The sequence below is a fragment of the Parasteatoda tepidariorum genome, chromosome 4, assembly GCF_982258835.1.
Source record: "Parasteatoda tepidariorum strain Cologne lab strain chromosome 4, Ptep-v5.0, whole genome shotgun sequence".
Taxonomy (NCBI): domain Eukaryota; kingdom Metazoa; phylum Arthropoda; class Arachnida; order Araneae; family Theridiidae; genus Parasteatoda; species Parasteatoda tepidariorum.
In genome coordinates this window covers 110,228,214-110,246,598 of record NC_141758.1, presented here as the reverse complement: position 1 = coordinate 110,246,598, position 18,385 = coordinate 110,228,214, and the positions used below count along the sequence as shown (strand labels likewise).

The window sequence follows — 18,385 nt, the reverse complement described above, 5'->3', positions numbered from 1 at the left end:
TCTATATGGTTTGCTTCGCAAACCAAGCTCGCTACTAACTTAGGTACATTGGCACAAAATTCTAAGAATTAAAAGCAATCATTCAAATCCATATAACAACTTTTTAAAAAAAAATTACATCTTTTTAGTAAATAATGTTATTAAAATAAATTTGAATTTAAATAAATGACATGTAATTCGTTAAACCTATTAGAAATGTGCTATAGTGCAAAATCTGAAGATAAAATTTCTAAAACTGATATCTCTTTAAAAAGGTTAAAATTTTGGCTATAGTTTCGTAATATTCGAAAAAAAGCGCTTTCGACAAAATTCTAAAATATAGAGATCTATCGACGAAGACTACTCACTTCTGCTCGCTCTGGTTATTTCAGTTTCCGTTTTTTAAAGCGCTATATGTTGAGCCATCTCAGTTAGATTTGGCATGTGACATTGTTAGCGACAATCATTGGTCGATTTTCTAGCGTTGCCATTCGGGGAGTTGTAATGAGGCTTTTTTTGTTTCCGTGTAAGAGAAATATATATATATATATATATATATATATATATATATATAGATGGATGGATGGATGGATGGATGGATGGATGGATGGATGGATGGATGGATAGATAGATAGATAGATATTTTTATTATTCATTAGAAAAATGCTATTTAATTTTTATACTAAAGTAAAATTCTTTATTGCTGTGTATTGTTGCAATTGCACTAAAAGAAGTTCGTTTTTTAAATTAATTGATAGGTAGTTGAGAAGCGTTTAATCGTTAACATTTGATGTATCAAAGTTTACTTTTGATACAAAGTATGAAAAAACTAATTTAAAAAATTTGCGTTCGATGCATTTGCAAAGTAGTTATAATGGAGAAAATCTGTATCAGAAGTATAAAAAAACTAATTAAAAGAATTAGAGTTCGATGCACTTCAAAATTAGTTATAATGGAGACGCTCTGTATTTGATATAGTATGACGTTAGTAATCAAATTATTTAATATCAAATTAATAAAATAAGACATTTTTAGAATTAAAAGTAAAATAAAATTATAACGATGAATATTTAGACACTATTTTAGGGGGGGGGGAGGAAGCTAAATTTATTGCTGTAAAATTTTTTACATAACCTTTTTATCTGACTTTGTCGATGAAATGTCTATGTCTAAGAAATGATACTGTCGATTAGAATGACCCTGTCGACTTATTAACTTACTGAATGGTACTGAATTTTATTATATTAGATCAATAATCTAGCAGCCTATTGCTTTTAAATTTACGAATGAAGGTTACTTAGTGTTAGATGCTTCTATAATATAATTGCTGTTCATGTCTTTGGCCGTCCGTGAGTTTAACATCGGTAGCGTGACGTGTGCTATGAGATGAGCATATTTAAATGAGATGGTGGAGAAAAGATTTTGTTGTAATTAAATTGACTAAGTTTTTAAGGAATTCAATTTAAATTGGAAATAAATTTGTAATAAATAGTAGATTTAAAATTGTTTTTCACAAAGTAATCTGACTGAATAGGCTCCATAATGCAGGAGCCCCTGTCTCTTAGTCCATTCGTGATGGCAAATATTAAATTCTTTTGCTAAAAGTATATTCAGTCAGCGAGTGTCTCCACCAATTATTTCTTCCTCAGCTGAAAATTTTTTTTCTTCGGTTGTAAAAATGACACACACACAAAATAATCTTTTAATTACATGACTGGCTTAGCCCTATTAGCATTAAATATTATATAAATATTAGTTATATCAAATATACTTTATAACAATTTTAGTAACAATAGGTACGATTGAAATTGTTTCTGCCATTTGATGATCTGCAGAACATACTGCATTAGCTAGGTTACAAAGCTACTACATTAAACGTTTGAAATTTGTCGACAGGGAAAAGACCTGTCCTTCTGCTTATGCTATTAATTGTTGTGAAGGATGGTGGACTAGTGGTGCTCTTAGGGCGATGGACTTGATCTATATATTTCTGGACCAGGGTTGGACAGGAATCAGAGGTTATGTCATTTCCTGATTACATAAGTAAATCTTTAATTTCTCATCACTTCTTATAGAATTCAAATTTTTCCACAGATTTGACTCTTGTTACAGACCCTGTGAGAAAAAGTATATATTTAATATATTTTCATAACATGTTTTTACAGCTATAAAAACTACTATAATAAATATAACTATTTTTTTTATTCATCTCTGTTTCCAGTTCAAAAATTACCTGAAAAATTTATTAAATACTTTAGCGGTCGGGAATGAAAACCGAAATATTTTGATGGGTTAATGCAGGGAGGATGCAGGACAATACGTGAGACAAATTGCATGCTTAGTAATTCTGAGTTCTACCCATTGAATTATATTATAAAAGATATCACAATGTCTTAAAAAACACTTTCAAATTAAATAATCAAAGTTTTAAATAAATATTAAATGCTTAATAGTCTTAAATTAAGTGTTTTCTATGAAAAGTTATACTTTTTTTCTCATATAATTTTAGCTTCGTCTGCTGGATTTACAAGCGAATCTACCAGAAAAGAATAATTCAATTTTGAGATGCACTGCCGGACACTGTAAGTCGAAAATAACACACTTTGGTAGAAGACTGGGGGCCGTAAGTATGATCCTGACAAAAAACAAAACAACTGGCGTGCATTTGCAACAAGGTGCACTTTAAGTCTCTCGTAGATTAAAGTAGTCTTATTGGTTGTTGTGTAGAAGTTTAAAGAAAGGCGCATGCCTGTGTGATTCATCCCTATACTTTGTAAAACAACAGTGAATATACACAATATTCACTGTTGCTGATCATTTTATAAAATCCTTCAAAAAAGCATTTCAAGATTCCTTGGTTTATTGCTTGGAAATATAGTTGCAAGTAAACAATAACTTGCATTGATGGAATAAAACTGTACAAATATTCAACAGGGAAAATTTTTTCTCGGAAAATTTTCTCGGAAAACAGGAAAATAAAAATTTATCACTTTAGTAAAATAAAAGTACATAGTCCAATTGTTACTTCTTATATTAAAGAATAAAAATTATTTCTTTTAATAACAAGTATGTGTTTTTGACTTGTATTTTAAATATAGCTTATCTATGTCATAATAAACAATGATGGTCAGAACGTATTGCTTTAATAATTGAGTGATGTTTATTTTTATATTAAAGTTTATTTTTATTAAAAAAATTATGTTGTGAAATAATGTTTGTCGTAATCTTTTTTTAAATTCTTAACTACTGTAGTGTGTAATTTATTCTGAACTTCGTCATAAATCTTCAGAATTTTATATAATGGTAGTTGACAGATAAGATATGTTCGTTAATAAAACTTAATAAAATACAATGCTTGGAATTTGTTTTAGTGCTGCTGAGGTATTATGAAAACAGATATATTTAAAATTTGGTTACTTTTAAATTTTCAACATGCCAAACTCATTTTTATTTTAACATTGTCATTAAACATTAACTCTAGCTAAGGAGTATATTTATACTACTAGCATTGTACTAGCATTTATGTATATAAGGGTGATTCTCACGAAATATGACAATTCACTGTCCCTTGCTCCAAGATCTAATACTATTATACTAAAAGAACTTTTTTTTAAAAAAAATTAATAAATAGCATCGCTGTTAGCATTTTGAAATTACTCTGCGCTAGCAATGACTGTTTTGTATAATTAAAAAATTTAATTGAACTTCAAAATATCATTTTTCTGGCATGTCACAAACAATGTTTCCAATAATAACTAGCTTCAAAACTTCCCATACATTTTTCAATATATAATTTTTTTTTTTATCTCAACCGATGTAAGCATTTTTAGAATATACTCAGAGGGTACTATTTACAAAATCTTCGTTTAAAATAATTTTTTCTGTCAATAATTTGTTTGTCCCAAGAAAATCTGTCATTTTTCTGGCTACTTTTATTTAGTGGTTTATAACCAAAATAGATAGAGCCAGCAATCAATATCTTATGTTAATAGATTGATTAGATACCTTCCTATAAAAACATGTCTTGTTGCATGAATAAAGAACCAATTTTCTGGTTTAAAATATATTTCAAAAGATTTTTCGAGGTGAGTAGGTTTTTGTGTTATTTTCCTGTTTTCTTGAAATCATAAATAACAAACTACATAGATTTACCTGAGTTATTTTAAAAAATCCTGTTGTTTTCTACAGAATATAAATGTCTTAGGCCAAAATATTAAATTAAAGTAAAGTTATATGCTATAAAATGGTGAATTTGTCATTATCCTGGCTTATGAATGCCAGGACATTGAAGTGTTACCATAAATTATCTTTAACTGCTAATATTGTAAGGAGGGAAAGCAAATATAAACCTAATACCATGTTTATGTATGATTGTAAAATGCTTGGATGTAATCAAAGTTATTTATTTATTTAATGATTGATTATTATACACAATTTTATTCTGTACATATCAGCAACAAAATTTTATTTGATTCTTTCTACAATGGATAAAAATAACTAATTTAAGCAATTTATGGTTCATCTAACATAAAGGCTTAAGTTGAGTTACTTACTATTAAGTTAAAATGACAGTTTTTTAAACTTCTAAGCTAATATGTCATTTTCCTGGCATACAAGATTTGGTGAATTTCGATTTTATTTTTTCTCTCGAGCAAATGTCAATGAACTACACTGCTGTCTGTAAGATATTAATAAGTGTAACTAAAGAAATATACAAAAAATTTTAGATTATTTTGAAGATTTTTTGGTCCGAATTGTTATGTTCAAAAAGAATCACCCATATATATATTTTTATCATGTTTAAAAAAAGTGATAGTAAAATAATGATAATAGTAAAAATTTCTTTGGCTTAATATTTAAAATTTAACTGAAGAGCATTAATGTGTAAATACAAAAAATTTAAACGAATGTAGAAAAGAAGCTTGTTTAAATTTTAATCTGTAAGGTCCTTAATATTCTTTGCGAAAACAAAGTTTTTATGTGGCTAAATTTTTCTATGGCTAATTCATCAATATCAGAGACTTGAATCCAGCCTCTGATTATTACTTTTTTTAACTTTATTTTTATAAAAAGCTCTGTTTTAAAATGCTTACACGTTACACCAACTTTTTCTGAAATCTATTTATGTTCTTAATGTATTATCTATAAATAGCGAAACACGGGAAATGGAATTGTTTTAAACAAAAATCTATTTTATTATAGAAATGTTCTCAAAAGATTAATTGACTGTAGATAAATTTTGATAATTCATACTAATGGTAGCTTTTAAAAGATGATGTAAGAAATTAAATATTTTTCCGTCTATTCTCCTATGCAATTATATGTTTGTACAAATTTACATTTGATAAAACATAATAACTACTCCTATTTTTCGGTTTTAAAATTAAAACGTTATGTAATTTATTTGGCTAAGATTGTTGGTTCAGTATGTAGCACCTCTAAATAATTATGGAATTGTAGAAAATGTCTGATGTGCCCATGTAAAGTTATTTTTGCATTTAAATTACTGGCTATTTTTCAGGACTCGAAAAACAGCCTGTCCGCCCGTCCTCGACGGTCAAAAATTCTCCGCGGACAACGAATTTCTCGTATCCGACGTCCGCGCGGACGGCCATTTTCCCGTTAATGTTCGTGATACATTTTCAATTTTTATTATCTTACAAGAGTCTTGTAAGTTACAAGGCAGCAAAATGACCCACAATACAGCAACATACTGCGCATATATTGATGTTTTCTCTGTCTGGGAGTACTGCAGCGGTTGAAAGGGGCTTTGCAGCAATAAACTTACAAAAAAAAAAAAAAAAAACACAATACGTACTGGTCTTAAACAAGAAGCTTTAAAAGCAATTATGAACATCTATAAATGGAAAACCCCTTTCAGATTTCTGTTCAGAAACCTCTGTAAATCATTGGCTTGATTGTGGAACTGGCAAACGTCATATTTGATTCATTTAAAAAACGCAGTACCCTCGGATAACTTGACCCTTGTCATTTAAATTATTTTATAAAAGAAACACTAGGTTACTATTAGTAACCTAGTATTTCTTTTATTACTGTATAATGCAATCCTAGTAACGACTAATTCATTGTGCAATTTATATAAATGTTTGTAATAAATAGGAGAAAATTATATTTTTATTTATTTAAAAGCGACGGGTTAGTTTCAACGGAGGACGGGTGCATTAATGGACAAGACGTCCTCGGGGACGGGTAAAATTTCTGAGTTTTTTCGAGCCCTGCTATTTTTATAATATTAGATACTTTCCTGGTTTCACACCCTAGAAAAATTTTACGTTTCATTTGGGATTCAGGTATTTTGTTAAGTAAAATTTCAGATATTGAAAGAGTAAAGTTACTTAAGTATTTCTCCATTTAATTTCAGTGAAAAAAGAAGTAGAAGAAATATTTGTATAAGTGAGTAATCTGAATATTTTTAAAGTATGTTCTTTTTTGTGTCAATTATTGCAAAAAATGGGAATTTAAAAATTAAAAAATTTTGTTTTAGGATTCTAAGGATGTTAGGAAAAAAAAACTTTTTTGGTGATTAAAATTTTCCCTCAATTCAAATGTACATTTAATTTTAATAATATAGTTTGGTTTTTATCATATAATTTCAAAATTTGAACAATGCATGATAATTGTGAAATTACAAATGGCTAGAGAAAAATGAGAGGTGACAAGAGTTAGTAAAACTGCCAAGATAGATTAAGTTAATTCATTTGAAAAAAATAGGAATTCATTTAAAATTAAAAATAAACACTTGAAAATTATTAATGATATAAAATTAATCAAACAACACATTGCATAAAAGATAGAAAAAATACCAACAAAAATTTAGCAGCTCAAGTATTATTTCTTTATTAAATCTGAAATATTTATTCCTAAAAACCAACTGGTCACAAAGTATACTTTGGAATAAGAGGGAGAAAAATTGATGGCAGCAGAATTTGGTAAAATAATTTTATATAGTGTTTCTGTACTGTTATGTAAATAATACGTGGAATGACATTATAAAACTATTGTTCCATGTTTTTCTCTTTCTTAAGAATACAAGGAATCAAGTAAAATTACATGGCCGAATTATTCTACTACCGTCTAAATCTTCCCCTTGCTTACTCCAAAAATGAAATGCGACGCAAAATAATATCAGAAAATACGAAATCTAATATAGTCATAGATAATATTAGTTTATATAGAATCGAAACAAAAAGTTTTGTTAGTTAACCAACTGTAAAAAAGAGTAACAGTCAAAATAATTTTTGGCTTACTTTTTTCGAAAAACGTTTAAATTTTACTTCCAATGACAGTGTTAGAAAAGGCATGGTCCAATTAAGTTTTTCTTAAACCTTAAATAAAAAACTACAAGCTTTAAATTTAATTCATGTTTATTTTATTTAAAGCTGTGATTTTAAAACGTGAATCTATGAAACTAAATAATTTAAAATAAGGAGTAATAGAAATAAAATTATTAAGTTATGTAATGAAAAGAACAATTAATGGAGATATAGTACTAATTTCTATAGGACAAGCATAAAAAATTGCAACTGTATTACTGACACTAATGATGCACTTTGTAGTAGGTTTTTATTGAAACAAAAATTATGCCCTTAGAAACAAAATGAAGAGGTTCTTTTAAGGGAACGGTGAAAAATAGTCATATTATTATCGAATCCAATTATGCTTAATTTTGGTAATCTGTAAAAATTTAAATAAAAAAAATAAGTGTAGTACTAAAATGAAAAATTAATGGAAAAATTGAACTAACTCGTTTGAGAGAAGCGTAAAGAAATATAATTGGAGCCAATGCAACTTAATTTTGGTAAAAAGAACTAATTAAAAATTTAAAGCAATAAGGTATATATTTAAGAACTATTAAGCAAAATAGAGAAATGCCACTAATTAGTTTAGGAGAAATGTAAAAAACTGCCATATTATTATTGACACCAATGATGCTGTGTATTTAATTATAGACACTCTTGGGAATTGAAGCAATTTTAATAGGTATTAAATGTACGAATATATAGGGCATATATACTGGGAAGCTTTAATATAGGTACTGCGAAAAAGAAAGTTTTCTCGCTTTCTTTAAAGGGATAAGTATCTGAGAAACACGATCTTATTTTTGTAGATTTATGTATATTAATTTAGCCTACCTTTGAGTTTTGTGAGCCTGGGAAAAGACAACATAAACATAAAATCGAGCGTTACAATTGATCATGACAAAGGTCATATGTATTCTTTATAATATTTAAAGTTTTTTTTTTAAATAATTTTTTAAAAAAAGTTTTATTTTAATTATAATAGCATTTTTTTATTCTGAATTATATTTGCTTCTATAAAACAAAAGAACTTTAGTTAATAAGACAATCTTCAGAAACATGTACAGTTTTAATCCCATCCACATGAATACTGCTTGTGTGTTTATCAGCAATCATATCCCGCAATCTTAGACTCAACTCGAACTCTTTGATCTATGGAAGTGATGATCATACTGTTCATTTAATGTTTTAACAGTTAACAGTACCTTCTGAAAATATTTTGAGGGATCGCTCTGCATGAAATTCAATTCAAAATTTCTCTTGAGGTGAAATTCTACTTGGATGCCTTGGCTCATTTTAACAACAAAAAAAATAATATTTTAAATTCAATAATATTAATAATAAAATAATAATAATTACATTAATATCAAAACTTTCCTTTTCAGGATCTTTGTTGGTGAAAGGAGCCTTAATATGCAATAGTTGTAAATAGTTGGTCTCGAAAAAATGCTTCAGATTGTGAAACGTTTAAAATCTTTTCTGCATAAGAACGACAATTTCTCAATTTTTTTAAATATTGTGGTTTAAAAAAAGTAATTAAAATATGGCTTGATTTGATTGATCTTTCCCTGTTTTAAAAATATAAGGGTTAAAATCTTGCTTCTTCTGTGAAATTACTTCAATTCCTATACATTTTATTGCCATAAATTACATTATTTTTAATCTTCTTTCATTAGCACAAAGGCGCCAACAACTTGAATGCTTTTAATGAAGAAAGAAGTTTAGGAAAAAATATTATCATAACCAGTACAAAGCCAATAAAACTATTAAACTATTGAACAATAAAACTATTTACTCTTCCGAAATTACCAGAATTCTAGAAGGTTAAGGTACTAGTTTCAAGAACAACTTACAAACAAGGAATGTATATAGTTTCAAGTTCTGAGAATGAAGAACCTGTGTTTGGAAAAACATTATTTTGTGAAAAGGCTCCAAAGTTTAATTTGTTTGTAATCTTTTTAAATCTTGTTGTTTTTCTTACAATCGACTGAAAAATGTGATGTAGTACAAGTAATAGCGCCAGAAAAATATATAATAATGAATATGTTATAAAAATATTGCTTTTTATCAAATACTCACCATCACTTACTAATATGTCAAAAAATGACAGTAATTTTTTTCCAAACTGAGTGAAATTTTAATCTTTTTATCAAGTAGTAAATTATATTTGTAAAAAAGTGATTTAGTTATATTGTAAACTTTAATTCATATGAGGCAGAGTATATCAAGAAATTTAATATCTTGTTAAAATATTGAAAACTATTTTTTGATGATCCCAAATTTTAAAACTGTAAACATTGAGGTAACATAATTCTTTTTTTTAAAATTACTGTAAATTAAAAATAAGTTTGAATTGAATGCACTCTCTTAGTAACAAAAACATACAATCTATCATATTTTTGAGGGAATATTATGTATTTTTTTGATGAATGCTGTGATTTGTATAAAAATTATAATATATTTAAATTTCAAGATTTTGCATTAAAATTATTACATTCTGTGTATGTATACAAACATCAAAATTATTGTAAATGAATAAATTATGTTTGAATATCGATCTAGATCTGTATATTTTTGTTAATATTTCCATGTCATTATTTTTAAAATTTCTTAATTTACTTCAAATTTATTATTTCCATACGCCAATATATTTAATATTGAAATGCTTCCTTAGAGATTGGAGAATGACCTATCCAATATCTTTTTTATATAAATATGTGAAAGTAATATTTTCATTTTCAAATAATTTCAAAATACATTAATAAGAATTTGAATGAGCCTAAAATTAAAATTCTCTTTAAAACATTAGTGGTACTAACTCTATAGCATCTTTTGGTTCTTTGACGAATGAATTGAAAAAAATGATTTTCATTTTAAATAAATCATTTTGAAGAAAGAAAAATTTTTTTATATGAAAGACAATATTTTGAAAGCGCTAAAAAAGCAGAAAAGGTTAGCATCATTATTAAATTATTATAAAAAAAGAGACGATAATTTAAGTCAAATTCACATAAATCAAATTATAATTACTTAAATCCATAAAAATTTAAAAAAAACTTTTAATTTTAGATGTGTTTATTTATATATATGATATTAAATGACACATTTAAAATAAAAATAGTGTTTTGAAATTTTCATAAATTTAAATACTTAAATTATAATTTGATTTATATAAAATTTATTTATATTATCGTCTCTTTATTTTATATTAGGTTCTTTCAAAATACCCATGTTTGGTGCAACCTTCTCTCGTTGTCTGGAGCTAGTAAGAGCACTAATATATAGTAAAACTGAACACGAATTTATGTAGCCAGCAAATGAATACCAATGTTAGGCGCAACATAGCTCGAAATTTTTAACAGCGCAGCTAGGTATGATTGCTTTAGAATATTAATTTTTGGTTAATAATACATGAATGAAGAAAAAGAAGCCAGTACTTGAAATATTAAGTTTCTTTCATTTTTTTTCTTCTTTGATATATGAATAAAATAATTATACACGTATTTTTAAAATTAGGCTGTATATACTCCTTTTTCTACAATATTTACTTAAATTCTTTTATGTTGTTTTACTTGTCAATTGTAATAGCTTGTAACATCAATGTTAACAGTTATTTTACGGCATAAAAACACTAAAATGCTTATACCGTTCTGAATATTTTTTTAATATTATAGGAGGATATATTGAATATTTTTGAAGAATAAAAAAGTTGCGAGCTTAGAATTGGCGTCATTAGTAAGATATGCATATACTAGTGCCAATATACCATAAATCATAATCCTAAATTTATCATAATGCATAAATAATCATATGTGAACCATCTAAGAGCAAATAACATGATTTGTTTTAAATTTATTTGCAAATTTTTTATTTTTGTTACAATAAAATGAATATTTTATTATTGTTTTTTGTTAATAATCTGAAAATTTTAGTCGAATCACACAAATGCTCTGAATCTTTATTACTTTTTTTAATATTAGTTAAAACGTAAGGCATTAATTTTTATATTTTATTTGATGCAATCTAGCATATGGAAGGCTACTGCAAAAATTCACCAATTTTCTACAAATATTAAAAAGATCAAATTTTATGTTTTATGTAGAAAGTGAATTGTTACTCGGAAGGACAAAATATTCATTAAAAAATTATTCTACCTGTTTTTCAAAATTTATTTATTATCTTTAGATTTTTGAGCTGAAGTTATTGGAATAAAATTATTAAATAATTGAAGAATGGAATTTTTTATTTTTTTACAATATATATATATATATATATATATATATATATATATATATAATAAAAAATAAATAAATAAATAAACTGCAAAACTAATTAAATACATTAGTTAATTATTTTTTCTTTTAAATACTAAAGCAGCAAAGCATTTTTTATAAAAGAGTTGTAAAGCTTAGAAGATTGTTGCACTGTAGTTTTTCAGAGTCACCACCCATAATATTGATTAAGTAAATATGTATGTTATGCATATTAGTGGAGTCACATTATTTATGAGAGGAAGAAAGAAAACATGATAAAAACTGTCGAATCAAAAGTAAGATGAAAAATATCAAAACCAGTACCTGATTGAACTAGGAGGAGTTTCCAAATCACACTCAAACTACTCATTCTTTCCGACGGCATTCAAACATGTTTTGATTTTTCAGTAAGTACCATCTTCAATTTTGATAGATTTCTTCTCTTATCTGAAATAATAGTTATGTTAATGCTATATACTATTTTGTTTAAACTTTAGGAAGAATTATAGGAAACCATATATATCAAGGGTAATGGTTATAGAATTATCTGTATGCGTAATTGTTTATTAAGCAATTTTGAAAGGTGTTCTGTAATAACCACTCTTAATATATATTTTGAAACCTTTGTCAACATTGAAGTAAAAAAAAAATAACGAATTAGTGCTCGTCAATAAATAGTTTAGTGAAGAAAGAATTTAAATGCATTATTCAAGTTCAGCGAATCACTTTCAAAAGGAAAGCGAGGTTAAAAGCATCTAAACCAGTTTGCTTGCCAAAGAAAATGGAAAGGAGTTGAAACGTGATTTTTGTGAATATTTCAAACTTTTATCAGACAATCAAACTGGTTTTGTTGTTTTTATTTTTCTGTCTTCGCAAGAAATTCGAAGAAGTTTGATGATGCATTTCTTTATTCACCAATTCATCTCCCAATTCATTAAGTTATTTTATTTTTACACTTTCGACAAGGCTACTATAAAGCCCTATACTAAAGGTGGTTAGTACAAGCAACCCAGTATATAATTTTTTTAACAATTTAGTTTTAGATTTCAGGCTTTTTAAGTTCATATTCAGTCTCTGTCGTAATCGGAAATTCTGTCAAAGGACAGAAAAGCGTCTTCTATGATTTTGAACAGACTTGTCAAATACCTCGTGTTACGTGATTTCAAGACTTTTATAATATTTCCAGAGTTTAATTGTTGTATACTGAAACTGTTAATTAATTTCACTTTATTGCTGAATATCTATTTATACAGTTACAAGGCCTCCTAAAATTTTTATAATAAAAAACACTGAAAAGCTAAGACATTTAATTATATATGCAAAAATATCACTTTTTAACACTAATAGAGAGGTTATGGAAAAATTTATTTTGTTGAACTTATTTTAAATTAGTTTTGAGTGAAGTTTACCAGCAAATAGGCAAATGAAATTTATTTCGTTATAGTTTCTTATCAGCTGCCAATCTAGTTTGATTAAATAATAAATTCATTGTAGGAAATCATTATACTAACAAAACGTTTTGTTCACCCACTCATAAATAAAAGTATGGCCAAAACAAGTTTTACCTAATTTAGTACAAGAAAACTATAAAATTTTGCTAAAAGTCGCAGGAAACTGTTGGCACTACAAAAATTTTCATTATCCTACCTAGTCTATAAAAATGAGGGGAAATTTAGTATGTTTCATAAGCATTGCTCATTACCATCTTCAAAATCTGTCAGAAAAAATAAGCTTAGAAGCTTTGGTTATATTTTCAAAAACCAGGAAATTGACGCAGCATTAAGTTGAAATTTTTTCTATAACTATGAGGTATTCTATTACAAAATACCGATTAATTCTATGACGTAGCTTAAGCTCCCCATAAAAACAATCAATTTTGTAAAACGCACGGAAAACTAGATTTCATATGAAATTATTATTACTTCAAAAGATTTTTTTTGTAAAACAATTATTAATAAATTTAGTACCGTTGATTTGCATAATTAATATTCACCGCATAATTAATATTCACCATCATAATGCCTGTATAATTCATATGTTTCGAAACAAATACTCTAAGAATTAGATTACATGAGCACCATGACAATTCTACGACAACCTAAGTTTGCCAGCTATGTAAACCAAGTTATTGCTAACTTATGTTCTGAAAATCACAAGCTAGAATTTAGCCTCCAAATGTCAGTATATTGTACAAATTTGTTAACACAGTGTAGTATGTCTATCACTACAAAATTCCAATAAATATTCACTAGTATATAAGACATATTAACTCGATTCTATGATGGGGTACCTTTTCATAGATGACCGTTGACATATTCGATAGCTACCATTCCCATGTCAGAAATTCATTTTATTATAGTTTATAATAAGCTGCCAACCTTGTTGGATTAAATAATAAATTCATTGTAGGAAATCGTTATATTAACAGAAAGTTTTGTTCTCCCACCCATCAATAAAAGTATGGCCAAAACAAGTTTTAGCTAATTTAGTACAAGAAAACTGTAAATTTTTGCCAAAAGTTCTAAGAAACTGTTGGCACCACAAAATTTTTCGTTATACCACCTAGAAAAAAATATAGCCAAAACAAGTTTATGCAAACTTTTAATCTAGAAAGAATCTCAAAACATAGGCTGACTTCACAAAATTATTCGAGCATATGGTGCTTTAACAAAACGTATCGTTAGCTGTCCCACCAGGAAAAGTTATGGCCAATGCAAGTTTCTCAAAATGTACGACTTAATATTTATAACCATCGTTGAACAGCCGGCCCAATATTTCGGGTTTATGACTACAAATGTTAAACTCCATAGCCTTGTAATTTGGAATCCAGTCCAGAAGAAGGGGGGAACTCCTGGAGAAATTTGCCTTTGTGGAAGACTTTTTGATGGAACTCACCAGCATTTGTGTTACGTGGAAAGGAAAACCATGACAATCTACCACGGTCAGCCTGGCGGCAAGGGGACCCATGATCCGTCAACCTCTCATGGTGTTTTACGTCAGCACTGTGTTCAGTGCAACCTGGATGCGGAATTCGTTTCGACCAGATATAGCTGGGATTCGAAACCTCGTTGGAAGACGAACGCTCTATCCACCGTGGTTCTACGACTTAATATGTACGAAACCACAAGTTTGAATTTCGCGATTAAACGCTTAACTAAATACTCTTAATTTTTCTTCTTCTCAAGAACTTAAAATAATACTAGTAGATTCATACAAAAAGCAAAAATATAGTGTGCAAAATAAAAAAAATGACCACTTCTATATCTTTTGGCCTAATGATTTTCTCTTCATGTGCTAAGATGCTAAATTAATAGAATTATTAAGATAACATCTTAGTGCATGAAAAATTATAAAGGTGCTCGCTTCTTTATTTTGCACATTGTATATAACACACTATTAACAATCGCATTTAATCTATAAATTTATGAAGGATCCACAATAGGAACTCACTTGTAATTTTTACTTTCTTTTTAAAGAACTTAGACCAATATTTGCAGCATTCCTAAAGTAACAATATAAAGAAAGCAAACACTTCAATATTTTTTTACTTAATAATTGAATCTTCGTTTACTGAGATGCTATCTTAATTAGATAGACTCATTGAGATTATCTTAATGGTTTGATTAAGATAGCTCCTTAGAGCATGAAAATCCAACCGTTAGATCAAATGTTATTAAGGTACTTGCTTCTTTATATTGCGCACCGTACATAGCACACTGTATTAACAAACATTTAATCTATAAATTTATGAGGGATTCACAATAAGTACTTACTTGTAAAGAGGTAACAGAGACTGATAATCGGAAGGTGAAGTGGTCTCAGGAAAATAACTGCGTATTCCCAGGCGGTGGGGGCAATGTTTCTGCTCACATATAAGTGAAAAGCGTTGCTACAGTTTCCCAATTAGAGTGAAAAGCAAACTGAATGGTCGCTTCCAGGCCACATTGAGATCGGGATCGTTTGAAAAACTTGGGATCAAAATGCTGTTGTGCTGCAACAGCACCACCTAGAATTATCCAGAGAACATAAAATTTGAATAACTTAAACAAAGTTAAAAGCTTGACGATGCTCACATTCATTAATTAAAATAATAAACCACAGCAGTATCTTGCAAATTTTAGCTAACAATTTGAAGCACCCTTAATTGATATTTTATTGTATCCTGATTGAATCCTAGGTGGTATTCCTCACTCAGATAAATCCTAGGTTTATGGTATTCTTATTGAACTATCTAGTCTAATATATTTACATACCTAGACTTATATTTTCTAACTGAATGAAAAGAAATTTCAAAATTAAAATTTCATTAAAACATTTTTTTTTCAAATATGGGATATGCAGGGCAATTTAATTTTTAATCCTTGAAGCCCATGCGCATAAAATAGTCAGGAGTTCTTAGATGGTATAGGGCAAAATTAGGAAAATTTGGCAACAGTCAGTTGTAACATTTTCAACAGTATAAACTTTTTCAAAAATAGAAAATTTTAAATGGTTAAAAATTGTCAATAAATAATAATATCAGGCATTTCTTTTAAAGCATTACTCAAAATATGGTAAATATTACAATTGAAAAATGCAGAAAAATTTAAAAAAACAAGTGTGAAATAAAATAATTTCCTAAGTGTTATGATATTTATTTAACAAGAAAACCAATAATAAAGTGCACATGTTTCACATTTTTAATAAAAGGTGGCAAATGGCAATTAAAGTTTTAATCACTATTTGTAGTAGTTAGCCATCCTGTGGCGATCGTTAATTTTGACGTAAGCCCTAATTCATAATCAAAGATAAAATATTATTGGCTTAATAGTTGTTAAATTTTGATGAATGAAAAAATTTGAATGAGAGATGACATCGATTGAGAACATAGTGAATCTGACAAATAATGACAGGTAATGAAACGGAAGATTTTTGTGTGATATAACATGCAGTATCTGCAAAACTAGGGGTGAACAGTTTGCGGCCCGTGGGAGATCCTAAACAAAATGAAATTTTCATAAAATTATTCAAAAAAAAAAAAAAAAAAAAAAAAAAAAAAAAGATAATGTGTAAAATTTTAAATCGCACTTTTGAGTCATCACTTTTTGACGCCCTTAATTTTCACAAATTTTATAGTAAATCTATGTCACTCCTAAAATCGCATTTTCAGCAGTTATTGTATGGAATTTCACAAGGTTTAAAGAAACCCAATATTTTAATACGATAATGCTTTGCTAATTTAAAATTTTGGTGATCAGTTTTTGAGACCAGCTTTATTTTTACCAATTTCATAATAAATCAAAGAGACCTTTCGATCTTACAAGTACTGATAGGTGGAGTTTTTCTTTAAAATGTTGATAGTATGAATACGAAAATATTATGAATTTCGAAGTTGAATCACAAATTTAAATAATCACATTTAAACGCACTTTCTTTAAGACAATTTTATCGGAAATCCAAAAAAAAATTTAAACAGTAATTTCTATGCTTTTCCACATGATTTGAAAATCCTGTATTTTTACGTAGACATTATTACGCCAGTTGAGTTTCAAATTGCACATTTAAGTAGGGGAGAGTGGGGTCAATTGTAACATTTTTTACTTAACTATTTTTAACTAACGAAAATTCCAAAATATTATTAGTATTAATTGACAGACGAGTAAAGTAGACTATCCTCTACTAGAAAAAATAATAAATACCTAATTTTAAATGTTATTATATTAGTTATTAACAATTTTTGACAGTCGTGCACTTGTTACAATTGTCCCCACTTACGGGGTCAATTGCAACAGTTCATAAATTCAACTAAAACATAGTTAATTATACATAGTATCACAGTTGTGATATATTTCTTTATTGATCAAAATAGTAGTGATATTTTAGGAGTAAAAATAATAATGAGCAGAGACCTAAAGGGTTAAACTTTTAACTTTAAGGGGTTAAAAATTTTAATTTATGCTGTGAAAGGTGACAAATAAAATAATGCACATGCAACATAATATAAATGATATAGGAAACTATTGGTGGTTCTTAAAGAGTTAAGTAATGGTTTGTAAACATAGGATTATTTATTTTCAGCTGTTACAATCGTCCCTTTACTTATTGTTACAATTGTCCCCAAGACGCCATTTCAGCTTCATTTGTTAAAAACAATGCTAGTTAATTAGCAAAACTAATCTTTTTTTATTGAAATGTTAATTTAGGTGTCCACTTACATATTCGGTTACTAATTTTTATTTGTTTTAACAAAATTACTTTGTTACAATATAATATTTTAATACCAAAAAAGCAGTTATTAGTTAAAGTTAGTTTTTTAAGCAGTTATTTTCGCTTTTCGAGTTGAGATATCACATATTTCAAGTTCTAATATCACGTATTTTTATTACAATATTATTACCATATGCGAATTTCAAATCTCCTATTTAAATAATAATTTTTTGACACACATTTTTAATGCCGACTTCATTGTAAATCTAAGTAATTCTTTATCTTTTATTGCACTTATTTCTTTCTATTTTTCAAAACTTTTTTGAGGCAATTGTGCTATGCATTCACACGTAGTTTTAAAAATTCAAAAATGTTTAATACAGCATTCAAATTTTTTATCTTCCTTTTGACACGCTTAATTTGTGCTTATTTCATTCTAAATTTAAGTTTTTTTTCTTCTTTTTTGACATAATTATTTCTTTTTCTTTTCTTTATATTACGACATATGAATTTCTAAGCGTGCATTTATATAAAAGCAGCATAGCAACATTTAAACCGCAATTTCAATGCTAAAAATAATATTTCCGGAAAAACCTATTCATGAAACAAAGTTAAAAATAAAGACTATCAGAAACTCTATTAAGAATG

The 18,385-nt window shown here is 27.5% G+C and overlaps 1 protein-coding gene across 1 annotated transcript in view; it reads right to left on the bottom strand.

The window, feature by feature from the left end:
- Positions 1–863: 863 nt before the first annotated feature.
- Positions 864–18,385, bottom strand: part of LOC147812555 (uncharacterized) — a 26,190-nt gene continuing 8,668 nt past the window's right edge. Inside the window, exons 5-7 of the mRNA XM_087162348.1 lie at positions 15,325–15,557; positions 11,876–11,998; positions 864–2,094 (exon numbers count right to left, since the gene is read on the bottom strand). Of these exons, the coding sequence (XP_087018474.1) occupies positions 15,418–15,557 (140 nt within the window). The 3' untranslated portion in view covers positions 864–2,094; positions 11,876–11,998; positions 15,325–15,417. The remainder of the gene's footprint in view (positions 2,095–11,875; positions 11,999–15,324; positions 15,558–18,385) is intronic.